General features: G+C 42.9%; 8 protein-coding genes across 8 annotated transcripts; 4 read left to right on the top strand and 4 right to left on the bottom strand. All coding sequences in view use genetic code 12, as the record gives it.

Annotated features, from left to right (window-relative positions):
- Nucleotides 1-112: 112 nt before the first annotated feature.
- Nucleotides 113-2,257, top strand: DRS1 (putative ATP-dependent RNA helicase; the record flags this gene model as incomplete). Its single annotated transcript, XM_002614792.2, has 1 exon — nt 113-2,257. One exon carries the CDS (start codon nt 113-115, stop codon nt 2,255-2,257), a length of 2,145 nt encoding a protein of 714 aa, XP_002614838.2.
- Nucleotides 2,258-2,648: 391 nt separating this feature from the next.
- Nucleotides 2,649-3,200, top strand: SYS1 (Sys1p; the record flags this gene model as incomplete). Its single annotated transcript, XM_002614791.2, has 1 exon — nt 2,649-3,200. The coding sequence occupies one exon, from the start codon at nt 2,649-2,651 to the stop codon at nt 3,198-3,200; it is 552 nt and encodes a 183-aa protein (XP_002614837.2).
- Nucleotides 3,201-4,218: 1,018 nt separating this feature from the next.
- On the bottom strand, nt 4,219-5,832 carry FOB63_004340 (cytochrome P450; the record flags this gene model as incomplete). The annotated part of the gene is made up of 1 exon (XM_002614790.2): nt 4,219-5,832. The coding sequence occupies one exon, from the start codon at nt 5,830-5,832 to the stop codon at nt 4,219-4,221; it is 1,614 nt and encodes a 537-aa protein (XP_002614836.1).
- A 1,915-nt stretch (nt 5,833-7,747) lies between these two features.
- FOB63_004341 (PA14 domain family protein) lies at nt 7,748-10,453 on the bottom strand (the record flags this gene model as incomplete). Its single annotated transcript, XM_066102391.1, has 3 exons — nt 7,748-9,222; nt 9,273-9,282; nt 9,374-10,453. 3 exons carry the CDS (start codon nt 10,451-10,453, stop codon nt 7,748-7,750), a joined length of 2,565 nt encoding a protein of 854 aa, XP_065958287.1.
- A 2,419-nt stretch (nt 10,454-12,872) lies between these two features.
- FOB63_004342 (uncharacterized protein) lies at nt 12,873-13,565 on the bottom strand (the record flags this gene model as incomplete). The annotated part of the gene is made up of 1 exon (XM_002614788.2): nt 12,873-13,565. The coding sequence occupies one exon, from the start codon at nt 13,563-13,565 to the stop codon at nt 12,873-12,875; it is 693 nt and encodes a 230-aa protein (XP_002614834.2).
- A 460-nt stretch (nt 13,566-14,025) lies between these two features.
- On the top strand, nt 14,026-15,066 carry FOB63_004343 (NAD dependent epimerase/dehydratase family protein; the record flags this gene model as incomplete). The annotated part of the gene is made up of 1 exon (XM_002614787.2): nt 14,026-15,066. The coding sequence occupies one exon, from the start codon at nt 14,026-14,028 to the stop codon at nt 15,064-15,066; it is 1,041 nt and encodes a 346-aa protein (XP_002614833.2).
- A 2,204-nt stretch (nt 15,067-17,270) lies between these two features.
- FOB63_004344 (Sugar (and other) transporter family protein) lies at nt 17,271-18,905 on the top strand (the record flags this gene model as incomplete). Its single annotated transcript, XM_002614786.2, has 1 exon — nt 17,271-18,905. The coding sequence occupies one exon, from the start codon at nt 17,271-17,273 to the stop codon at nt 18,903-18,905; it is 1,635 nt and encodes a 544-aa protein (XP_002614832.2).
- Nucleotides 18,906-24,259: 5,354 nt separating this feature from the next.
- FOB63_004345 (uncharacterized protein) lies at nt 24,260-26,218 on the bottom strand (the record flags this gene model as incomplete). The annotated part of the gene is made up of 1 exon (XM_066102392.1): nt 24,260-26,218. The coding sequence occupies one exon, from the start codon at nt 26,216-26,218 to the stop codon at nt 24,260-24,262; it is 1,959 nt and encodes a 652-aa protein (XP_065958288.1).
- Nucleotides 26,219-26,234: the final 16 nt, after the last annotated feature.

Genomic DNA, 26,234 nt, shown 5'->3' on the forward strand with positions numbered 1-26,234 from the left:
ATAAATGTATATTTCCACACTAGTAATGAATAGATATGGTGGCACTGTGTGCAGGCGCATGTCAGGCATCGCAAAAAAAAAGGCTCATCGAGTCCATGTATTATACACCATAATGGCCAAGGGAAAAGGAAAGGCGAAAACGCCCAAAGAAGATTTAATCTTGACTATCGATAGTGATTCTGAGGCAGAATTGCCTGTGCAAGACTCGGACTCAGAGCCTGAGTTGGAGCTGAACAAAAAAGAAGAAGTCGAACAGCAAGAAGAGGATCTCAATCCAGATTTCCAATTTTCTTTGGATGGCTTTGAAACCACCAATACCATGGATGGATGGGAGTTCCGTGTTACTGAGGAGACCCCGGCTAACAAAAAGAAGGATGTCAATTTGGACGAGATTTTGAGAAGAAGAGGTGGTTTGTCTGGTCTTATCGGAGAAGAAAAGGAAGACGAGAAAGAAGAAGAAGAAAGCGAAAGCGAAAATGAAAATGAAAATGAAGAAGAGAAGGACGAAGCTGCCAACAGCGACGATGAAGATGAGTTGGCTTTAGACGGTTTCGGTATGGGTGCGGAGGAAGACAACTCTGAAGAGGAACAGGAAGAAGTTGTAGACGAAGAAGAGGAGCAAGACAACAAAAGCTCGAGCGATGAAGAAAACGACGAGGACTCGGCTGAAGCCATAGCCGAGTTCTACGAAAAGGCCGAGTCTGACCAAGCACACAAGTCTTTCCAGTCACTCGACCTTGCCCGTCCTGTGTTAAAAGGATTGGCCAGTTTGGGATACACCAAGCCGTCGCCCATCCAGTCTGCCTCGATCCCCATTGCTCTTTTGGGAAAGGACATTGTTGCCGGTGCCGTGACAGGTTCTGGTAAAACCGCTGCATACATGATCCCCATCATCGAAAGACTCCTTTACAAGTCTACTAAAGTGGCTTCGACGAGAGTGGTGATCTTGACGCCAACCAGAGAGTTGGCCATCCAAGTGTGCGATGTGGGCAAAAAGATCGGAAGATACGTCAACAACTTGACGTTTGGTTTGGCTGTGGGTGGTTTGAATTTGAGACAGCAAGAACAGCAGTTGAAGACCAGACCAGATATAGTGGTGGCCACGCCAGGTAGATTGATCGACCACATTCGTAACTCCGCGTCGTTTTCCTTGGACGCATTGGAGATTTTGGTGATGGACGAGGCTGATCGTATGTTGGAGGAAGGTTTCCAGGTCGAGCTCACGGAGATTTTGACGTTGATTCCTAAACACAAGCGCCAAACCATGTTGTTCTCTGCCACAATGAACACCAAGATCCAGGACTTGATCCAGTTGTCTTTGAACAAGCCTGTCCGTATCATGATCGATCCTCCCAAAGCTGCAGCCAACAAGTTGGTGCAAGAGTTTGTGCGTATCCGTAAAAAGGATGAAATGAAGCCTGCATTGTTGTACTACTTGCTCAAGTCTGTCGATCCATCCCAGCAGAGCCGTATAGTTGTGTTTGTGTCGCGAAAGGAAACAGCGCATCGCTTGAGAATTATCTTGGGTTTGTTAGGTATGAAGGTTTCTGAGTTGCATGGATCTTTGACCCAGGAACAGCGTCTCAACAATGTCAACGACTTCAAGAACTTGACTGTGCCTGTTTTGATCTGTACGGATTTGGCTGCGAGAGGTTTGGATATCCCAAAGATTGAAATGGTTATCAACTACGACATGCCCAAATCGCACGAGATCTACTTGCACAGAGTCGGAAGAACAGCAAGAGCTGGAAGAGAAGGTCGGTCTATTACGTTTGTCGGAGAAGCTGCTGCAGACAGAAACATTGTCAAGGCGGCGATGAAATCTTTGGAAGAGCTGCAGTCTCAGCAAAAGGCCGTGTCTAGAAACGTGGACTGGCCTAAAGTGGAGGTGTATCATAATGTTGTTCAGGAAAAGAACGATACTGTGCAAGAGGTTTTGGAGGAGGAGAAACTGGCCAAAGAAGTTTTGGCTGCGGAGATGGAATTGGCCAAGGCCGACAATCTTATAAAATACGGTAAGGACATCCAGTCAAGACCAAGAAGAACGTGGTTTGAGTCTGAATCCGAGAAAAAGAAACGCCAGTCCTTGGTGATGCAGCAGTTGACCAAAGACAAGCACAAGCCCAACTCGAAAAAGAGAAAGATGCTCGAAGCAAGAAGTGACGGCGGCCGCATGTACAAAAAGACAAAGGTGGACCGTGCCAAGACGCAAGGAAAGGCCAGAAACAGCAAAGGCGGGAAAAACAAGAGAAAGTAGAATGCATGCATAGACATAGTGGTTAATACATTTAATTCAGGAAAAACGAAACTGGAATGGCTGTAGTCTGATATATTTGTTGGCATCTACTGTTATCTGTAGAGAAAAGACAGTCGCCTAATTCTACCAGAATTACTATTGATGGGCGCCACTCAACGAATCAAAATATACAATATGATATTAGATTTGCGTAACATAAACTTCAGTTTTAAAAGCTCGTTTGTAGAAGTTGGTGACTTATATTGACTTTGTTCGAATCATTATCGCACTTTATTCCCAAACAACCCATGACCGATCCCATCACGTGACTAGCCTCATATGTCAATGTGGTCTCTAGACAAAAGATATCCATCTTTCCGATAATAGCCGCTCCACTACTTCTATTCATTTCATGTTTTTCAGCGATTATAAGCTTCTAAGGTCCGACAATGCTGCTTCGAGTCCGCTGAAAATCGCCCTTCAGATTCTTATTCTACAGTGTTTCTACTATTTGACGGCATTGGTTGTGTTTTATCTTGTATCTCTGCTAAATGGGTACGATTTCAATGTGGACTGGGTTTTCTCATGGGAATTGATTGAGGCCGACAATGCCATGGGTCTCACGTTGTTTGCACTTTGGCTTTTTGACTCGCTTCTTTGTGTTTTCTTTGTCACTCTTATCGTGGGACGGTCAAAGCTAGCGTGGGATTTTGCTGTGACAGTCCACATTTTGAACCTTGTGGTGGTCTGGCTCTATACGGGGAAGTTTCCCACATCCATTTTGTGGTGGTGTTTGCAAGTTTTAAGCGGAGCATGTTTGGTGACGCTATCCACATATTTGACAAGATGGAGAGAACTCAAGGACACGTTTTTCGACAATATGCTTGACCAGCAAGAATTGGGCCAGGTCCGCCATACAGAGTCGATTCCGATGACACCCATGGCGAATCAGTCGCTGTCTTAGCTAGCTGTGATGCTTCATGTTAGTTCTGTTTATATGTATGGATTCTTGGGCATGCGTATTGACTCAGACTTGGAATTGTATTGTAGAGCAATGATTTGTGAAAGTAGAATACAATAGGAACTAATCTTGTGTACTTGGAGGGGAGCTACGATAACGAATTAAATGCAATGGACTAGATACTAACGGTCTGCCCAAGAAGCATCTGGGCTTTAGAGAACATGACTGAAGACACATCAACAGACATGAATACATGGATGCTAAGACCACGAAAAAGGATAGTCACGGTAGACCTGGGAAACCAATAATCCAATTAATATACCCAGAAGAAAAAACAGAACGTTAGTTACTAGACACGTTGGTCAAAAAGCATACTGTTCTTGAGTTACTAGCCGTTCTATTACCAGTTCCAGTCGTATGTCTTGAAAGGATGTCCTGTTAATTCAGTCACATTCAAACTCATCAGCGCATCATTGAAGAAAAGTTAGGACGCTAATCCAACTAAGTAAATTGCCCATGTAACATCAGTAAATGCTTCCTCAAATTCCGGAGCAAAACCCATTACTTAGATCTGTATCAGCTCGCATGTAAGCTAATGTGACTCCAAGCTCCGCTAGTAATCTTTTATTCAATCATGTTCATTGCAGGTCTGGAAGATCATGATTTTCTTTCTTTTATCTCAGCCTGAAAACAAACGTCATCAATCTGTCATCTTCATGTTTAATTCGGAAACGATTTTTGTTTGTCCGATATCATATTTACTTGAATTTCAAAGTCAAACTATTCGTGGTGAAGTTCTATCGTAGAGTCAATGTTAGATTCAGATCAATGGGGAATTGACAATTTAAATTGATTGATGAAATTTACAGACGTCATAATACCTGTCAAAGTTATAATATTACACTTTTAACAAATTGCTGCCTCATTTGACCAGTCTTTTCAGACCCACAAGTCTCAAAATCACTCGTTTTTATTGTTCAGTAACAACTACACTCCACTTCAAAAAAGCATAAACTAAAAACTACTTAGTTAAGGAGACGTAACACCCAGCTGCAAGCGAATTGGTCAACTGAGAAATCATTCTCGGTGGATAAGTGTCTGGTTCCACATCATGGTCTGCAATGTTAGGGAACTCCTGGATCATTCTCGTGACAACATAACTGGCCTCCGTGATTGCAAACTGTTGGCCAAGACAAATACGTGGGCCACCATTAAATGGCAAGTATGCCCAACCCGGCTTCAAATTCTTGTCATCCCATCTCTCTGGTTTGAACTCAGCAGCATCCTTTCCGTAATACTTTTCGTTTCTGTGGGTAGCAGAAACAATGTATCCCACGGCGTTTCCCTTTTCAATCAAGACCGGCTTGTCTCCGTCTGGGCCACCACCCCTAGGCAAAGTGGTGTTTATATTTGCTTGACGGTAGTTGACAGGAACGCTAGGGTACAACCTCAATGTTTCGTTGACCACATTCTTCAAGTAAGTGCATTTCTTCAATGTTTCGAAAGTGATCTCGTCGAAACGCACATTGTCACCATATCCGAAACGTTCATAAATCTCAGCCTTAAGTTTGGCCCAGACATCTGGTCTTTTGGCCAACTCGAAAAAGATGAAGGACATTAATCCAGCAGTGGTGTCTCTGCCAGCAATCATAATGTTCAAGAGTTGGTCACGCAAAACCTTTGGATCTCTGGTTTCTTTGGCCAATTCGTACAAAAAGATGTATCCATCGTTGCTTTCCTTTTCAAGCTCGTCTTGAGACATGTTGAGTGCCATATTCACGTAGTAGTCGGCAAAGTTGTGCACAACACGGTTACATCTGGTGAACTCCTTGTACAAAAATGGAATGGTCAAAAAATAACCTTTTTGTGTCCAGGCTCTGGTGGCACAAATAGCCTGGGAAATGTTGAAGCAGTCGTAGAATTCTTTTTCTCCCTCAAACGTTTCCTCCTTATGAATGCCAATTGACTCATCCTCCAAAGTGTTTGCCGAGTGTCCAAAAAGAAATTCGGTGGCCGTGTCAACTGTGAGCCTAAAGAAAAGTTCCTGAAGGTCAAAGGGCTTGCCATTATGTTTGCGAATGTGTTTGAAGAGCACTTGGAGATGTGTCTCCAAAGAGTGGAGGTGGCCCACTTTCTCTCTTGAGAAATTAGGTCTCAAAAGTGCTCTCGAGTGTTTCCATCCACCGTAGTCCAAGGTGAAAATACCGTCTCCCAACAAAGGCTTAAAGTGGGAATGGCGAATACCTAACTTGAAGTCGTTGAATTGCGTGGCCAAAAGGGCTTTGTAGTTCTCAGGGTCTGTGGTAACGAACATTTCTGTACCAGCAACCTTGACCATAAAGTTTTCATCGTCATCGTGCCAATATTTCCAAAGCTCTCTGAGCAAATATCCTTCTCTTTTTGCATCAAGAATCTCCCTCATCGGAAGACTGTTGATCCATCCAGCAGAGGAGGTCTGGAGCCACTTTGCAGACTCAGCACCTAATTTTTTGCGGAGATACCACTTTTTGCTGGTACGATAAGTGTGGTAAACGACTAAAGTGAGTATCAATAATTCCGCATAGTAGAGAAACACATTGTCACTCAAATGCGAGGAAAAAGAGTCCCAAGCGGTTTTCAATTCCAGTAAAAGCATCTTTAGTGTGGAAAGATGGAGTTAGGGCTGCCTAGCTCTTATTATAGTTTTATGAGATTGGCCAAAATCACATGAACTGGAGACCATACATTTCTCATAATGTGGAGGGGAACTCAAGACAAAATCACATGTGTGGCTCCTGGAAACCTACGATTCTAGTGTTTTTCTATTCTTCCTTGCCACATCATAACTAGCTAATACAAGTACCAAGAGCAGATAATCCTAGTTCTGAGCAATATTACCACTGCAATAACGTCTTCTTCTCGTCCTTGAAGTCTTGTCTGACCTGCGTCAAAGTGCGTCCCCGCATTTGGTGTGCATGCAGCAAAAGTGTTTCTCGCGCATATGTTTGCTGCGGACCCCAGATATCTCAAAGATTTACATTACAAACAAGGGTGTAGCTAGAAGGAAAACTAGGAAAACTACAATTTGCAAACTGGTTTCTCTGGGTGAAACTTTACATAAATTACTTTCGTAATCTGGTGGCTATCGGTGTAATATTGTGCATTGATAATTTTGCAGAAAGTGCTGGGAATCATACCATTAAACAAAGTGAAGACTGTACTGAAGAGTTTTTGGGCAAATCAACAACCTAATAAATCTTTCTTCTTCATATCTCTTTCCTCATTGGGCAGTGGCAAAATCCTCGAATAGTCGTAAGTCATTAAAACCTTCACATGCAAGACTCTCGATATCCACATGCGAACGAAAACTTCCTTCTATGCAGAAATCCTTTACTAATATTCGTTCGCCATTCATTGGGTCAGGGATAGTTGGGTTGAAGTGCTGATTGCATGTGTAAGAAATTTTGTATCGTCCATAGTGCCAGTATGATTATCTATGTTCTGCCATGCTTATTTTTCTAGCAGCCCTCTCTTAAACCTAAGAAAATATATCACTCATTGAATGACTGACTGTGTTAAGAGCACTTGCGGACATGGAGAACTACGACCCATGTCTTGAATAAGCAGCCATCTAATCTCTTTTTTGAACAAATTTCAGAGAAGCCATCTACCACTCATTGAAATCTAGAGATTTGCTAACCAAGAAAGAATATCGCAAAATGAAGGAGGACGATTTCCAAATCTGACCACGACTATAGTTTTTCTTTTTTTTTTTTTTCTTTCTCCTTGATTTAATTCAAGATCGGTGGATCTGTTAAAAAGTCCATTGTTAGTTCCTCATTGTACTTAAAGTTTTCCCCATTTACCAAGATCTTTTAGGTGACTCCTGTTTGAGATGGACTCTGTTCGAATTTGGGAATTCATTTAGACAGAAGCAAAAACAAGGTTTGTTTTTGGTCCCAACACTTCGAACTTTGGAAGGAAACTAAGGTTGGCATAAAAAATTTGCTGTAGGAGAACAAGCGAAGAAATCTGCCGTTTATAGTGACAAAGTGGTCATCTAATGTCCCTGACATGTATGTCGTCAACTATTATGCGCTAATTTTCTATTGTGCAGCAGGTGCGCTTAAATTATGCAAAGGAGGGTTTTATCTGCATAGGCTTATTTTAATTTATAGATTGTGCATGAGTATTTCGCGCAAAATTTGTGATGAGATCAGCAGAACAGGGTTACAGGACAAAGGGAAAGTAGCATTGTTAACAAATCAGCTTCATCATAGTGAAATTCGGGCCAATCAGTGGCTTCGAAAAAACTATGCTTTACAAGGAACAGCAATCTGAGGGAAATGGCATTTGAACGATTGACGAAGTCTCGCCTTCCGGTAGGAAAAAGAAAGAAGACACGGTTAACATTAGAATATCTTGCAATGCGGATTTAAGAATTTTAGATGAAAGCACATGTAAATCTGATTAAATATGAACGAAAAGAAAAAAGGAAACGGTTTTGAAAGCAAAAAATGATGAGTTGAAGGAAAAGTCCTAAAACTTAAAATGATGTCTATGTATGAAACTTAAAGCAAGTATGCTGCCGCAATAGCCATAAGCGAGAAGCTGAAAGTGTTCTTAATTCCGGCACCTTCGAATGTGGCAGGCACCGATACACCAGAAGATGAACTAAGAACAATTGAAGGAACAGAACCTGATGCCGTAACGGTGGTTTCAAAACCAGATGTTCCGGAAGGTGGAACTGAACTTACATCTGGAGAGGGAACGGCATTGGATTCTTGACCTGGAGAACCTGGAACAGACTGCGATGGCAAAGGACAGATCGTGGTGTAGATGGTCTCTTGACTTCCAATAGTAGTGGTTATCACAGAGATGATACCTTCTGAAGTCTTTGTCTCACATTTCTTTTGCAGACACGAAGTGATCGTGACAGTTGTACGGGTAACTTCTGTTTCAGTAACTTGAGAGCCAGTCTGAGTGACTTGAGAACCAGTGAGGTTGTTTCCAGAAGTATTTTGTGCCTCAGTCGATGTGCCTTCCGTATGGGTCAATTCAGTTTGAGAACCAGTAGGAGTAGCGGTAGACTCTGTGAAAGCACTTCCACTGGTAATTACAATCACAGTACAGGTACTGACTTCTGCACAATCCGAAGGGGTGAATGTTCCTGTTTCAGTGTAGGAGCTGCATGTTGGGACTGTAATGGTGGTTATAGGTTGAGATGGAATAGCTGGGGTAGTTGGAACCACAGGCGTGCCCGGAATGGATTGCGATCCTGATGGAACAACAATTATTGTGCATGTGTCAGAACATTCTGAGGGAGTAAAGGTTCCGGGAATAGTATGGGAGCTGCCAGTGGGAACTGTGAGCGTAGTAGTGTGGGGGTATGTTTGGGAACCAGATGGAACGGTTTGCGAACCAGATGGCGCGGTTTGTGAACCAGATGGTGCGGTTTGAGAACCAGATGGTGCGGTTTGAGAACCAGATGGTGCGGTTTGAGAACCAGATGGTGCGGTTTGAGAACCAGATGGTGCGGTTTGGGAACCAGATGGAACGGTTTGAGATCCAGATGGAACTGTCTGAGAACCAGATGGTGCGGTTTGGGAACCAGATGGTGCAGTTTGAGAACCAGATGGTGCGGTTTGGGAACCAGATGGTGCAGTTTGAGAACCAGATGGTGCGGTTTGAGAACCAGATGGTGCGGTTTGGGAACCAGATGGTGCAGTCTGAGAACCAGATGGAACGGTTTGAGAACCAGATGGTGCGCTCTGAGAACCAGATGGAACGGTTTGGGAACCAGATGGAACGGTTTGAGATCCAGATGGAACTGTCTGGGAACCAGATGGAATAGTTGAATATGACTCACTGGCAGTTGTGGAAGCTGAATTGCTTGTTGTAGACCAGAAAGAAGAAGTTGTGTTGAAGTACTGAGAACTGGAGCTACTACCCAGAGACCGTTGAGAAGATGAGAATTCAGTAGAAGATACTCCAGAAGAAGTTCCAGACGTAGCAGAAGATGGAACCTCAGATGAAGAAGATGGCACTTCGGTGGACGAAGATGGATTCTCGGACGAGGAAGACACAATTTTAGACGATGAGTGGACTTCAGATGACGAAGATTGAGATGAAGATGGTGTTGCAGATGATGAAGAAGCTTCAGTGGAAGAAGAAGCTTCAGATGATGAAGAAGCTGCAGATGATGAAGAAGCTTCAGTGGAAGAAGATGCTTCAGTAGAAGAAGATGCTTCAGTAGAAGAAGATGCTTCAGTGGAGGAAGATGCTTCAGTAGAAGAAGATGCTTCAGTAGAAGAAGATGCTTCAGTAGAAGAAGATGCTTCAGTGGAAGAAGAAGCTTCAGTGGAAGAAGATGCTTCAGTGGAAGAAGATGCTTCAGTAGAGGAAGATGCTTCAGTAGAGGAAGATGCTTCAGTAGAAGAAGATGATGGTCCCTCGGACGAGGATGGAACCGAAGAAGACTGGGTGGAAGACGCTTGAGAAGAAGAGGCCTGAGAAGAAGGCACTTCAGAGGACGACGTGATCTCAGACGTAGACGTGACCTCAGAAGATGAAGAAGAAGCAGAAGATGAGTGGCTCGAAGTTGGAGTTGCAGTGGAAGATGTAGATGGCGTACAATTCTGGGATTCGAATTTGACCTGGTGAACATCGTTGAAAATGCTCTTTTTAATACCAAAAGGCCCAACGTAACTCACTTTCAATGCCAGAGGCCCGTTCCAGTTAAAAGTGACAATCTTCATAGCATAAGCCTTTCCTGCAATCAAATCAACACTAGCAGTGGTTGGGTTTGCATCTCCAGCACCAGCATATCCACGCAAAGTACTGATTGCAAAATCGGTGGTGATTTTTCCAGCATCATCGCAGCAGACACCGTCTGTTCTAATGGACAAGGCAGCGCCATCGTCAGCATCTGTAATGCTGAATGTGTAGCGGCCTGTCACTTTTGGAATAAAGTGACCAGTCAATTCGATGGTGAAGTTGGAAATGGTCATGCGCTGACCATAGATTTTGTCGTAGATGATGGTCAGACCAGGAATTTCGTTTTTGAATGCAATGTCACTGATTCCCGATGTAGAGAAAAACGCTCCATTTTTCTTGTATCCGCTGACAAGGAAATCTTTATCCCAACCTTCTTTTGACTTTAAGTCGTATTTGTAACCAACCGCATTGAAACCTGACTTGATGATCTTAGAAGGCGAGCATGCGGCTCTGGATAATTCGGCCAAAACAAAAAGCTGGAATATGAATTGCAAAAGCATGATGGCTGATTAATCAATTTTGGAAGGCCGGTCGTTTGCCTTTTATATTGAATTCTGGAGGATCGGACTCTTGTGAATTCCATAGGTGCTAGAATTCTAACAGCATGGCGCTATGCATCCTCGCCTATGCTCAATAAGCGTCTGCGCATGACAATACGTACCTTCTAACCAAGATGAAATTTCGACTCGAACAAAGTCACTCCTAAAGTCATCAGTTTTGCTTTGCTCATATGGCTACACTCGTGTTTGAGATCTACTGAAAAAAATATAACTTTAAGCTTTTTGCCCTCGTAGAAGTGCTAATCATACAATTCTGGATCTACTGTGGTGCAAGAACTGCGTCACTTGAAACAAGATAAGTCCACCTTTATGCGTTCTTTCTCTCTGCTTGTAATCCGAGGTTTTCTTTTTTCCTCCTCGGAAGCTTTATTTTCGAACAAATCTCATTTTTTGCCATATTGAATGAACTAATTGACCCCGCCCAGGCTAAGGAAGTAGAACAAGCACGGGCGGCAAAATATGCTGGCATCGCGTCATCTAAATGTTATATCCTGTGCATCTCCGAAAGTCGCCGAAATTATAGTATTAATCATGGCAAGTTCAATATCCACGCTATTAGCTTCTGACCACTTATACCTGGCCTCTTCAAATATGTCGAACCCTACTAATAGTGTAAGTGTTGCTTAGGGTAGAGACAACTTATGAATCGCATTATAGCCGTGCAGTTATGCAAACGGCGTCGGTATAATGCATGGACTTTGAACTATTGCCTTTCTATTCTTTCTAATGCGGCTGGTAGGCCCCTTGCAGGACTTTTCTTGGCAATTTGAACAATTCTTCCGTTGTTCTAGGCACTAAGTGAGACCACCATCCATTCAAAGTTAGTATGCTTTTGTAATGGAAATCTAAGTCTGATTGGAGTTACAATGTCAATCTAGATCTTCCATCCTGGCGGTCAATAACTTATTCTTTATGTATATACCACACTTTTAATTTTGCCTATATTCGTATTATGGCGAAGTTTCCGACAATGATCTGATGTTCAGTTCTTTTTTTGCCGAAATCGGTTGTATCATAACCATGCATCGGTAACTCGGCACCGAATGCCGCTTGCCTTGTATATAGTAGGTGGAGGTACTTTGATCTGCATATAGAAGCTGGTACATGTATAGAACACTTAAAAGTCACAAGCGAGTGCCCCAAAATTAAAGGAGAATGGTTTCTCGAAAAATGTGATGACATCCTAGAGACTAATACTATCTTCACTTAGGTACCCATAGGCCATGGAATGAAAGAAAACCCCCATTTTGTCTTGCTTTACTGCAAGGACTCTTATTATCTGCAGAGCGTTTCCATTGGCTGTAGTAATCGCTTCGATTTTTCGTACGTCTGCAGTATTACGTAGCTCTATTATGCATCTATAAAAGTCTCGCTTATTCTGCAGGTGATGCGCTAAATGAGTCCGTATTTCCAAATTTATGTCGTTGTACTGTACGGGTATATTCGACTTTTTTTGGTTACTCCACTGACGAAGAAACAGTGACAAAAATGAGATTCGATTGACGTATCTGCATCGGCTGTTATTTTGCTTTGCATGTTGGCGCGCCGCATATTTGGTCTCACTATATTCAAACAATTTTGTATATTCGGAATATTTGCCTCAATATTAGCCTGGAATTGAAAGTTTACGAGTTTCAAGATGGGTTGCCCAGCGTATCAGCTGCGCATATCAGCAGTTGTATTCAACCAACCAGACTTTGATCAAGAAGGTTTGCAAAAGACACTGCATACGAAACCTAAGCCTTCTACTGTATTGGGAGCTTTTGACTTCGGTAGATCTGCTTTTAGTAGGCTGTGTTCATTAGATCTATCTTCAATGGTTTTGAACTAGATGGCTTGTGGTTTCTTCTTTTTTCTTTTTGGCCCAAACTTTACCGCGAAGCCAACAGATCATCCGTAATTAAAGTTTTTTATGATGCTTTTGGGAGAGCGAGCTTTGCTTGGCTCTAAAGTTTATTTTTCTACATCTGAATTTCAAGTCTATAATTACACTGACAATGCGCAACTCCTTAGAACCTTTGCTAAATGTTTATCAAATCATATTCCTCTTACTTGTCTTTGTTCTGTCCGGCGGGCAATTGTGCATGTTACTTTTAATTGCCAGACTACTTGGGACGTTTTCGTGTCAAGTCAATTTCCTTGTCGATGACATGATTCCATGACACCACAAATGTGTGCAACTTTCCAATTACACTTCCACTTTGAGTAAATTTTCTATTATCCATCTTCCATGCGACTGACATCAGCACACAAGCATATCATGGATCCTTAACTTCGGTTAGTGCATTGATTAGTGTGCATTTCTATAACAAAGGCATTTCAGGACTATGGTTCCACTACGAGAAGAGAGGATAGTAATTCATGCTAAGGAGCACGAAGACTCTGCTTTAGTTGTAGCATGTGGACAAGTGAGGGTTTCTCTGCCATTAGCTTCACAAACCATGTGGGAGACTTCGTTTTTCCCATCCTCTGCAAGGCCATGTATCACGCCATCGACATTTTCCGAGGTCATTTCCTGCTCAAACTTGAACTTTGTCTCTATTCTTTCAATGGAGATTTCCAAGCCGAAAATAGCCTTTTGCAAAGCAGCCACGTAAGGCGGATGGGCATCTGAGACTTTCCACGGGCTTTGTCTGTCTTTCTCCATTTGGTCGGAAAAGTTGTCCAATTGTGCCCGCACAAAAGTTGTGTCATCCACCACCTTCAGCTTTCCGTAAATGTGAACAGTGGCAAAGTCCCACGTGGGAACAAACTTCTCGGTTCTCTTCTTCTCCGGATAGTACGAAGGCGAAATGTACGAGCTCAGAGACTGGAATATCACCAAAACATTATCATTGTCCTTCAACGAGGGCGCTTGGGGGTTCTTTTTGGCAAAATGCGCTTGCAAAAGACGTTCTCCCGTTTGAGCATTTTCGTGGAGATAGAACGGGAAGTGGTTTGCCATCAAGTTCCCATCTGCATCTGTGGTTATGACTGTTGCAAGCGGGTTTTCTTGGATGATCTGCTTCAGCTTTTCCCAAGACTTCTCCTCGTACTTTTTTGGAATATACATTATGGAGTAGATAAGATATGCGCGAACTTTAGCGGGCGAATGACAGAAGCCGCATTTGTCTAGTATTTATATCGAGGACCCTGGTTTCATTGAGGCATCCGAAAAGGGTAAAGAGAACCTACCAAATTAGCTGATTCCACAAGATGGCTTATTCTTCCACAAGATGGCTGTTTTTTGCAGTTGCTTCAATCGGTACATTGACTAACCTTTTATATTAAGCAAACACGACGAACGCAAACAATGCAAAGAAACAAACAAGCATACAAGCAAACGCAAACAAAAAGCGCAGAAACAATCGCATCCAAACGGTTAGGCATAAAAAAAATTGATTAGCATCGGGTCTGTTCAACTTTAGCGTAGATAAAAGTGACTAACGGCTTATCGGGACCCACTTTCCCAATCGGGAAGGTGAAAACGCGAGGCATATATCTGATTCCGAATCTCTCCCATCCAACACCCAATGACCACAGTTCTTGTTACAGGTGCCTCTGGCTTCATCGCACAGCACATTGTCAAGATTCTCATTGAGAAAAAGTACGCGGTTGTTGGAACCGTGAGACTGGACGCAAAAGGCGAAAAACTCCAGGCAAATTGTGATTCCATCAGCCCTGGCAAATTCCACTATGTGCTAGTGCCCGATATTGGAGAGGAGAATGCGTTTGACCATGTTTTCGCCAAACATCCAGAAATATCGGTTGTTCTCCATACTGCGTCGCCGTTCTTTTACGACACCACCGACCCGGAAAAAGACTTGATCTTGCCTGCCATCAAAGGAACAACCAACATCATGCGGGCCGTCAGAAAACAGATTGACTCGGGCAGATCGAAGATCGAAAAAGTCGTTGTCACGTCGAGTGACGCGGCCATCTACTCTGCCGAAGACGAGCAGAATGCAAAGCTTTCTTTTGACGAGACAAGCTTCAACAATATCAGTTACGCTGATGCGGTGAAAAATCCAATCGACGCCTACTACGGCGCCAAATCTTTTGCCGAAAAGATTGCTTGGGAGTATGCACGTTCGCCCACCTTCCCTTTCTTGACCACTGTCAACCCCGTGTATGTTTTTGGTCCGCAAGCATTTGAAAACGAGGTGAGCGAGACTCTCAACACTTCCAACGAGCTTATCAATAACTTGTTGAAAATTGGATCAGACGGAAAGTTCGATAACGACAAGGGCGGTTTTGTTGATGTGAGAGACGTTGCAAAGGGCCACTTGGCTGCTTTTGAAGATGACAAACTTATCGGAAAGAGGCTCTATATGACCAATGGGAAATTCAGTGTGCAAATGATGCTAGACATCATTAACTCGCAAGTGGCAGAGGTGGCCGGAAAAATCCCCGTCGGAACTCCGGGTTCTGGGCCAAGCGATATTGCTACTTTGGCCAAAACCAGTAACGAAGCTACAAGAAAGGTTTTGGCCCTCAAGTGGGTGTCTTTGGAAGACTGTGTCTGCGACGTTGTGAAGCAAATCCTCAGATCGAAAAACTCTTCTCGTTTATAGGGTATAAAAATTTTTAAAGATAGACACTAACTATTTCAAACTGGTAGATGGTCTTTACACATCATGATTCTCACCCATACATTTTCTAGCATTGTCGTTTTGATCTTCAACGAAGATTCTGGTTCAACTGTTTGTTCACTGTTCAAATGGCCACGATCCATCAGTATGTTTGAAATCATACTCACTTAGGAAAATGTTATTCTTATTTTCAAACCCAATATCAGACAAGAGTCAACCTGATCTATAACGTCAGATCTGAAATCGTCTATCGTCGAAATGTTATTCTTGCATTAATGTACAACTGGCAAGACATAATTTTTCTAGTCCTCTTCTGGACTTTCGTTGATACAGACGTTTATAACTGTCATGTATCATGGAGCATGCTTCAAAGATAATAATTGTTTGCAAACATGGATGCTAAGTTGCAAATTCAAAAGGATCTTAGCCTCATTCTGAACCCAAAAGTCCGGTTACGAACAGATGTGATCTAGTGGTCATTGGTATGGAACAAGTGGATTTAGCATTGGAAAAGCTATCTGTTGGCTTCCTGAGATAATACATAAACTTCAAGTTCCAGCAGAATGAACATCAACCTAGTTAGTAAAATATACATAATCTTCAAGTTTGATGATTACCTAAAAGCATGGAAAGCCGTATTAATAATGAGAGGCACCTATTATAGACATTATAGAATCATTGAAAGTCTTGATTTTTTGGGGCTCCATCTTAACTGTTGTATCCTCATACTTTTCCATGTTTTCCTTATAATGATAAGGAAAATACATCTGCCTTAAAAGATCTTTTTAATTCACATCAGCCGGGAATTCCAATGGATATGAATATGGAGATGCATGGTTCATAGAAACTTGGCTAAACCAAATGGACTCGATAATAGACCAACTTTACGCTACGAGACATTATACTTCTTTTACAGAGAAGTTCCATTACTGTTGCCTGACGATAACATGCAAAGCGCACTAAACATCTGGCGCTTGAATGTGGTTCTGAAATACGTAAATGCAGAGTGTTCTGTGGGGAAACAAACGCCGAGTCCGGAACAATATTCTCTGGAACGCCTTGTGAGAAAACATGATCAGAACTGAAACTAGAGAGGGGACAAGCCATGTGTAGTGGAGAGACCTTGGAAATTTGTAATGGAGCCTGACATGGAGTTAGATAGTTTTAGTGGAGAGCTTGGACAAATCATACTGCGGCGGGCAGAATACTACACGGTTGCATTCTCACGATAATTCTGTCTAGTAACGGATACCTCTTATTTTTCGCAAGGTTACATTTATTTTTTTGAACGTAATTACTCAGAAATTAGACTCATACTAGGCTTCTACATTTCTACTTACGAACGAGGATTCTGCTTGATTGACAAGATTCTGCTTGATTGACAAGATTCTGCTTGATTAACTGACAATTGAGGTGAATTGGTATAGAGGATTTTTCTGAACTTCAGGCTATCTGCATACTTGGGCATTTCCACGGTGGATTGTCCCTGCGAACTGTGGTTTCCCAACAAAGGTCCAATTTTCTTGGGCCTACATCACTAGTCACTACTCTACAAGCTGTTGCTCCCAACCAAGACCATTTTCTTTTTCTCTTCTTCATTGTAGAGGAGTAGCGCATGGACATTTCTGCGCCAAGGTGTAGTATCTGCTATGAGCCCTTAAAGCCCCGCAGCCACATGGATGAGGGTTTTACGCACCTAATTTGCTACTCCGTGTTCTTTGTTTTTCTATTTTGATTCTGTTGTTTTTTGTTAGCCTGCTATGTTCTTCGGATCAAGACCAATACTCTTATTGCTCTGTATTTATCGCTTGTATCTCTTTTTATCGCACATCTTATCTTCATGTCGGACTTACTGGTTTTGAGATACGGATGAGATTGTGGGGAATGCGGAGAAGATAATTTCGAATGCGCGGCGTATGCACGGCTGCAGGAACATCCAAAACCTGGGGTTCTTGACAGGAGCCTAATTTCATGCTAAAGGCTGAGATATCACCACTTCGGAGTTCGCGGCGATGTTTCTGCGCCGCTTGCTTTCTGGAAACAGGTACATCTACCCCACATGTTGACATATTTTTGTGAGCGGAGTGTATGCATCATCAAAGGGTATAAGAAGCGGCGATGTGGCCAGTTCCTAACCTATTTTGTTTCCACCACTATAATCTATCCATCTATTCCAGTGAAACGCCATGAGTAGGGCATCTTTGGAAAAAACCCACGCCGACCTCGAAGTGGTCGACAACGAGAAAATTGCGCAGGCGCAACTGAAGTTGGAGCATCTGTACACGAAATGGGAAGCAGCAAAGTTGTATCCCCGAGCATGCATCTACATTGCCATCATGGTGTGGGCCATGATCACTGTCGGATACGAGAACCAGGCTGGAGGTATTGTCATCTCCATCCCCACCTTCAGAAAAGACTTTGGCCACGCCTACAAAGAGGAGTACGTTTTAGATGGAAACTGGCAGTCTGCCATTTCGGGCGGGCCCTATGCGGCCTTTGTGTTTGGCTCTTTCATCTCTTCGGCACTTATTGACCGTGTGGGCCGTAAGTACTTGGTCTGGGTTGCTGTGGCCTTGACGTTTGCCTTCATTGGTATCGAGTACGCTGCCACCTCCATCAAAGTGTTCTTCATCGGAAAGTTCTTGAACGCCATCTGCTTGGGTGTCATCCAAACACTGGGTGCGTCTTATATTGCAGAGTTGACCCCATTGGCCTTGAGAGGTATAGCCACAACATGTGCCAATTTGGCCATGTGTGTGGGTCCATTTGTTTGCACGATCATCACAAACGAGACGGCGGGACGGCTGGACCGGTCCGCATATCGTGCTATTTTCTGCTCCCAGTGGGCTTTTGCAGGCAGCACCATTGTGTTTTTCTGGTTTCTTCCAGAGTCTCCATACCACTTTGCATTAAAGAACAACGACGAAAAGGCCTTGCGCTGTCTTCGCAAAATCTACACTCAGCCCGGAATGCCCGAGGCCCAGTTGCAAATCATCAAGGCCAACATCGAGGAGGCAAGAACCTTGGCTGCTGCTGGTTCTTACAAGGAGCTTGTTGACAAGAAGAACAGAAAGAGAACTATGGTGGCAATTTCCGCCTTTGTATTCCAACCAATGGTTGGTTTGGCCTACGTCTCCTCTTATCAAACATACTACTATCAACTTGCTGGCTTCAATGTTCATCGGTCTTTCCAAATCAGTGTTGGTGCTCAAGCTCTTTCCGTTTCAGGAACCATCGTGTCGTTCTTCATTGTTGATCGTTTCGGAAGACGTTTCGTGGCTATCTCCGGTATGATTACCTTGGGCATCTTGAACGTGTTTACTGCTGCGCTCAGTATACCAAAGGCTCACAGTTACGTCACTGGAGCTGCTGCATTCTTGACCATGTACAACTTCTTCTACAATTCCGGAATAGGATCCATTTCGTATGTCATCAACACAGAAGTGCCAACTTCAAGTTTGAGAGCAAAAGCAGTCTCTGTTGGTGTTTGCATCAACTATTCCTTGATGTGCATGTGGTCCTTTGTGCTTCCTTACATGGTAAACCCTGACCAACTCAACATGGGTGGAACAATCAACTTCATTTTTGCCGGGTGCTGTGTTGCTGCTCTCCTCTTTTTCTACCTCTACTTGCCTGAAACCTCCGGTCGTTCTTATGATGAAATTGACGAGATGTACAAAGCAGGTGTTCCTCCTCGCAAGTGGAAAGAGTATAAGACTATTTCTACAGGTGGTGCCACTGGCGATTCAAATAGTACTGCCGAATCAAACGAAATTGAGTCTACCGGGAAAGTGGAAGTGACCTACGTGGAGAGAATCTGAAATTCCGACACTGAAACGAGTTTGTTTACGAGAAAATGACTAATAAATGTGATATCTAGGACTCAGCAAGCGTACGTGTAGAAATAAACACACCGGCATCTTGGTAATAACGAACGTGCAAAGAAACAAAAGTCGATAAATGAAGCTGATTTTTGGTTCAAAAGTCGCAACAGTATATTCACACACTATGTTGTCTAATTAAGTTAACAATAAGCGAAGTATTTATTTGAACTCCAGCTTGGCTTACATATCTTCACTTCTTTAGTTTCTTTGTATCTCTATTTTCTTTCGGCCAAACTTTCATGAAACGATGGGGATTCCTATACAATATTCTTAAATTATGGCTTGGTCCCATGACTCTTAAAGGCAGTGCGATTCATGGAATTCTGCACCATGGCATATTCTGTAATCTGTATGGACACAAATTCGAAGTCGTATTCATTCATATTACATGTTTGACTACAAAGCTTCAAGTTTTAAGAAAAACAACCTCACTTGAACTTTAAGGTGTAGAGTGTACATATAGTAGTAGGCAAACGGTAGACAAAATCTCCATTGACAATACATCGCACAAAAAGCTATTCCGATTCTAGGAGAATCTATTTGTCAAATTCATTACAATTGTGTAGTCATTTATGTTGAAATAGGCTCTGAAGAATGATAAGCCTGTATTTCTTCATCATGTTTTATTTTCATAATTTGTATCTTTATGTCATAGTTTTTCAAAAATGCGAAAACGTCCCTTGGTATTTTGGGTAAAGCAAAAAAGCTACATCAATGGAATGTAAATATGCAAATCTTCTGGCTATAAGTTACTTCATGTTCATATAAAGAGCATACTGACAAAAAGTCAACAGGGAACAAAAAGACCCTCTTTTCCGCTTTAATTGGAGACAGTCACCGTTTGGAAATTCTCTTTCCCGTTTGATCGGAATAATTGGGATCACGTACTAGGCCATTCGGTACCTTGCGTGGCCTTTTGAACATTGAAATGATCTCTTTATGTCAAATCTTCGAGTCTAAGCTGTTCGTCCATACGAAGGATTTCAATCTTAGACAAAATTGTGAACCGTTCATCTAAACGAACAAGAGTCTGTGATTCAAGATTTTGTTCTTCTCCATCTTCTCCTTCAACTATTGTACATGAACTTCTTGACTGATTCTTTGTCCATCCACTTTGTCCAATGTGTCAGGATACTAAAAGGACAACTGTATACATGTAAGTTGTCCGAAGTCAACCCTGAAACGTTACTTTTGCTTTAAGTTGAATCAAGTTACAAACGTGCAACACCAACAATAGAAATCTATAACCATACATCTAACATCGTCGCAAGTTTTGATAAATGTCGAATAATTGATTTAGCACAGTTTCTCTGGAGAATGAACAAGAGCGGTTGAGACGATTGGATGTAGAATACCTTCCAGGCTTAGTGTACAGTAAAAAGAGAGCTTAAGCTGCCCCGTCAATTGATCTGATTATATTGTTGAGAAAGTATGAGAATATTTCCGGGAGTTCCTAATCGTCACCTTGGACCGGTAGTAAAAATGTCGAGAATATAGTAAACGAGATTTGATTATTATGTTTTTCGTATATCCATTCTGGAGAGATTAGGAAGTTTGGCCAGAGGACAAAGACACAATGTGAATGCCAGAACTGAGTTGGTACCACTTGGATGAACAAATGCTGCTGTACTTCTCCCAAAGACGAGTAATGGATGATTGCGACTTTAAAAGTAACAGTGTCACTTCTTTTCCAGTAACTTGGTCAGTTGTTAGAAATTTTCCTACAAAGAATTTCACGAGGTCTCTTTTCCATTAAACGTACCCCAAATCGAACCTTGCTTTGTAAAACCATCATTGCTAAACACATTATACTTCCTTCGAATATAGAGAGTCTAGTGTTACAGACATTTCCGAAAGTTTCACACAAGGTTTCGTACTCTGTCATAACGTAAATGGAGAAGGCTTTCGAAGTACCTGGGGGACATGGGTTCCAAAAATTTTAGTCAGTTGAATAGATAACTATCTTCAATTCTGCCCTGTGGGCTATTGAATTCGGGATATGGATTTTCCGACAAGAGGAAATAAATAATGAAGAAAAGTGGTTTACAATGATCGTAGTACTCTGAGAGGCAGAAGTTTGGACTTAAGAATCTTATGTTCCATTGACATAGAGAATTATAGTATTTGTCAACTACTTTGGAATCCATTGGTCCATTAATCCACCTTGTGAAAACTCATATGTCTAGTGTGGGCTGAGGATACTGAATCGTGAATGAAAATGGGATAAAACGTGTCAATGTGGCATGGGGATTTTAGCTGGAGTGATTTCGTCTAGTCGAAATATTAAACACTCTGTCCGTTTCGAAGTTCATCCATTAACATCTTCATCCGACAAAAAAATTTACTCAAGCACAAACTAAAGCTTATCCATAGTTTGTCGTCAATATGCTTCATGCAAAACAAAAAATATTTTTTACCTACTGCATTAGTGCAAATGCATAACTAAAGGATTACGTATTTAGACAATCATGCGACAACTAATGCTTAAGGTCATTGGTATACGAAGGTAAAGCCAGCCCCAGCTTACAGACTTTTAGAAGATTTTTTTGAGAGCGGATGGTTTCTTCCCCTTGGAATTAACATTACTCCTATTATCGTACTGGCCCTTGACCTAGATGGGCGATCACTAAATTTTCACTAGTTGGCTCCTAGTACTTTTTTCTGCATGAAGTTGCCGTTTTGAAACTTACCAGCCAACTGTTGTGGTGAAAGGAGAAATATTTATAACCCTTTGAGACATGGCGTCGATGAGAGATGTTGCATTGTCCGTTCCGGAAATGTACGAAAGCTCGTAACCGGAGAATACGGATAGACCACTTTTACTACTAACCAAAGGTAGAATTAGACATGGCAGCCCTCAAAACCTTCTCACCATGGTCCTTTCGGTAATAATAAGCGAAGCCTAGTTTAACAGACACCGAGGCTCGGTATTGTAGACTAAGAGAAGAGTAGGGATTTGGTGCTCCATGATTGCAGACTAATGAAGCACGTCAAGATCAGGTTTTGCTTACAACGAATTCCCACGGAATCGGTAGGAGGCTTCCCGTTTTGCTTATAAGCCTTTGAAGTGTTTGAGCGATTTAAAGAGCGCACTCACCTCACTTAGTAAAAGTTTTTCTGCTGCCGCAGCCAAATATCCAATAATGGAAAGTAGGTTTCCGGTTATGAGAAGTAATGCGTGTCCCAAAGGAGTTTTCGGACAAGCCACTAGCTCATAAAAGAAGCAAAGCAGAGTCTACGACGCTTTACAGATTACAAAAGCATTTCGAGCGATCCGGGATCTTATTCTCCGTACAAGAAATTTCTGAATGTAAGCTTGTTCCGAAGCTTAGACAGATGTTTTTAGATGGTGGGCCCATCTCGAGAAATCTCATAACCATAATGTAACCGATTCAGCCACGCGGAGGGCCACATTTGTTCAGGAGACTATCCAATTAGAGACTTACTGCAAGATATAACTGCAGGATAGTCGCGAAAATTAAACGACCTATGCCCCTTGTGGTTTCTTCTCATTAGGTTACTTTGAAGATACAGGGGAGTTTTTAGCGAGATCACGCACAGTTGCATTATGTACTACCTCCCCACAGCAGACATAGATATAATATTTTGTGCAGTGTGTCAACATATCTCGATCGAGAATTGACATGTCTGCTTTCCAAGGTAAAGATATTACCGGTGGTGACGTTTATGCTAACGTCAACAGAGTTTCGGTCGAGCAAAGCCAGTTGTTTTATAGAAACACTTCAATGAGTATTTAGCTTTTACCGGATTAGGAGCAGCAGGCAGGAAAAAAAAAAAAAAAAAAAAAAAAAAAACCTATCGGACTGGTGCCACATACGTCGTATGCCACTTGTGCAATCTGACGTATGAGGGCAAAGTGAACTTTTTTAATCAGCATTTGATGTCATTATTTCCTTCCTCTTCTTTTGTGTTCGTGTCTTGCTAAAAATACTCGATAAGTTGATATCAAAGTAGGAGTATCAGCGATACTTGCAACGGTAGTTTGAGCCATCTTTTCCGAGATAGCCAGTGTTGATGTAGCGTGAGACATTGTGCAGTATAACACAGGGGACACTGACACATGCATATGCAACGTTATGCACCAGTCTGGATCAATGCCAATAGTGCAAGTGGGTCGACCAGGACAGGTCAGAATATGTCATTAGTAGCCAAAGATATAGAGAAATATCCTTGGAAAATAACTAAGTGGCCTTGGTACTTGTAACATAGGACTTGTTCAAAACATTTAAGTGTTGTCCTAAGTTGTACCAAACCGGAGACTACGGGATTACACAAATTCTCTTTCGCTCTTTGAAGGGGGAGCTAAAGACAATGCCACACTAAAAGAGGCTTATGAGGCTAGGCCCATAATAATGACCAGTTAAAGAGAAACCCTTGACTGTGCACTATCGAACTAAAGCCTTCGACGTCATCGTATCCGGAAAAGAGACAAAGGAGCCGTAGGTGTACATATCAGTGGAAATATACCTCTTTTGAGTGCTGCACCAGCATGCATGTACTATAATTCTATAGATCTTCATGTAGCCCGTGCATGAGCAGAAAGTGCAAAAGGGCGTTTCTAGGAGCTGAAAACATACACTCATGTCTTATTTTCATTTCGAGCCTTCTTAGTCAGCTATAGTGTGAACGATCTCAATTAAACTGATACAAGAAAGTCTAAGATGTGGCCTTTGCATCATGAAGATATACAATGGAGAAAGAAAGGAAAGTCTATCCGTACGGATGTTTGGACCAGATGGCTGGTGCAGATTGATTTTGGGATGGTACCATGATTTGTAGCCTTCGGACCCCTTCTTTCCTGCAAACACTTGCATACCAACATCCCCACTCTGAAAGCACGAAACTACTTCGTAAACAATTGTCAAGAGGGAGACGTAGGTTTGGATCCACACCGCAAAAGAGCATAATTAACGCGTAATTCCAACATTCCACAGTCTTATCCGATAGGAAAAGATGTGACGAAGATGTGAAAAAGAGCTAAGAGGTATCAAAGACAACTGTAGATCTGATGTATCTGCAAGTCATATGCATCATGCATGTTTGGGTAACGGCCATGCGCGATATGCCTTGGAAAGTCGTTTAATCTTGAACATGTTGGCCAAACCCATAAGCAGCCACGTTCAGCTCAAGAAGTACTTAAAGGAGTAGAGCTGCCAGTATGAAAATGTGAATAGCCAAAGAATGCGATCAGCTTTTGGCTTGCTATTAAGTTTGGTAGTGCTTGTCACTAGTGTGTTCGCACTCGTTATAAATTCAAACCTAGATGGCCTTCACAAACGCGAAAATGCCATCAGCGGAGTTTTGCATGACAAAAGAACAGATGGGTCGGGTCCTGGAGACAAAAGAGAAGACCCAGACACAGAGCATAATTTATCTCCTAGAGCAGTGGGTGGAGGCAACGGAAGGGCTGCTGCCGTGAATTCTGCATCTTCCAGTGACCAAAATGCTAGGGCCAGCTCCAGCTCAGATGTGAACTCGGCAAGACTGTCTGAGTCTTCTGGATCGAGTGCTGCTCCAAGATCTGCAGCAGCTTCGGAATCAAGTGCTGCCCCAAGATCTTCCGAATCAAGTGCTGCACCAAGATCATCCGAATCTAGTGCAGCCCCATCTTCCGAATCAAGTGCAGCCCCAAGATCTTCTGAGTCTAGTGCTGCACCAAGATCCTCTGAATCCAGTGCTGCACCAAGATCTTCCGAATCTAGTGCTGCACCAAGATCATCCGAATCTAGTGCAGCCCCATCTTCCGAATCAAGTGCAGCCCCAAGATCTTCTGAGTCTAGTGCTGCACCAAGATCTTCTGAATCTAGTGCTGCTCCAAGATCATCCGAATCTAGTGCAGCCCCATCTTCCGAATCAAGTGCAGCCCCAAGATCTTCTGAGTCTAGTGCTGCTCCAAGATCTTCTGAATCCAGTGCTGCCCCAAGATCTTCCGAATCAAGTGCTGCACCAAGATCATCCGAATCTAGTGCAGCCCCATCTTCCGAATCAAGTGCAGCCCCAAGATCTTCTGAGTCTAGTGCTGCTCCAAGATCTTCTGAATCCAGTGCTGCCCCAAGATCTTCCGAATCAAGTGCTGCACCAAGATCATCCGAATCTAGTGCAGCCCCATCTTCCGAATCAAGTGCAGCCCCAAGATCTTCTGAGTCTAGTGCTGCACCAAGATCTTCTGAATCTAGTGCTGCTCCAAGATCATCCGAATCTAGTGCAGCCCCATCTTCCGAATCAAGTGCAGCCCCAAGATCTTCTGAGTCTAGTGCTGCTCCAAGATCTTCTGAATCCAGTGCTGCCCCAAGATCTTCCGAATCAAGTGCTGCACCAAGATCATCCGAATCTAGTGCAGCCCCATCTTCCGAATCAAGTGCAGCCCCAAGATCTTCCGAATCTAGTGCTGCACCAAGATCATCCGAATCTAGTGCAGCCCCATCTTCCGAATCAAGTGCAGCCCCAAGATCTTCTGAGTCTAGTGCTGCACCAAGATCTTCTGAATCAAGTGCTGCTCCTAGATCTTCTGAATCTAGTGCTGCACCAAGATCTTCCGAATCTAGTGCTGCCCCAAGATCTTCTGAGTCTAGTGCTGCACCAAGATCATCCGAATCTAGTGCAGCCCCATCTTCCGAATCAAGTGCTGCACCAAGATCTTCTGAATCAAGTGCTGCACCAAGATCTTCTGAATCAAGTGCTGCACCAAGATCTTCTGAGTCTAGTGCTGCACCAAGATCTTCTGAATCATCCGAATCTAGTGCTGCACCAAGACCAAGATCGTCTGCCGCTTCTGAATCCAGCTCTGCCCCAAGACCAAGATCTTCTGCATCGTCCAGTGCTGCCCCAAGATCTTCTGCATCATCTGAATCCAGTGTTGCACCAAGACCAAGATCATCCGAATCTTCGAGCGCTGCTCCAAGATCTTCTGAGTCTAGTGCTGCACCAAGATCCTCTGAATCTTCCGAGTCCAGTTCTGCTCCAAGACCAAGATCATCCGAGTCCTCTGAATCCAGTTCTGCTCCAAGACCAAGATCATCCGAGTCCTCTGAATCCAGTTCTGCTCCAAGGCCAAGATCATCCGAATCTTCCAGTGCTGCACCAAGATCTTCTGCATCTTCCGAGTCCAGTTCTGCTCCAAGACCAAGATCATCCGAGTCCTCTGAATCCAGTTCTGCTCCAAGACCAAGACCATCCGAATCTTCGAGCGCTGCTCCAAGATCATCCGAGTCTTCAGAATCAAGTGCCAGACCAAGACAAAGATCA

The sequence above is a fragment of the Clavispora lusitaniae genome, assembly GCF_014636115.1.
Source record: "Clavispora lusitaniae strain FDAARGOS_655 chromosome Unknown tig00000187_pilon, whole genome shotgun sequence".
Taxonomy (NCBI): Eukaryota; Fungi; Ascomycota; class Pichiomycetes; order Serinales; family Metschnikowiaceae; genus Clavispora; species Clavispora lusitaniae.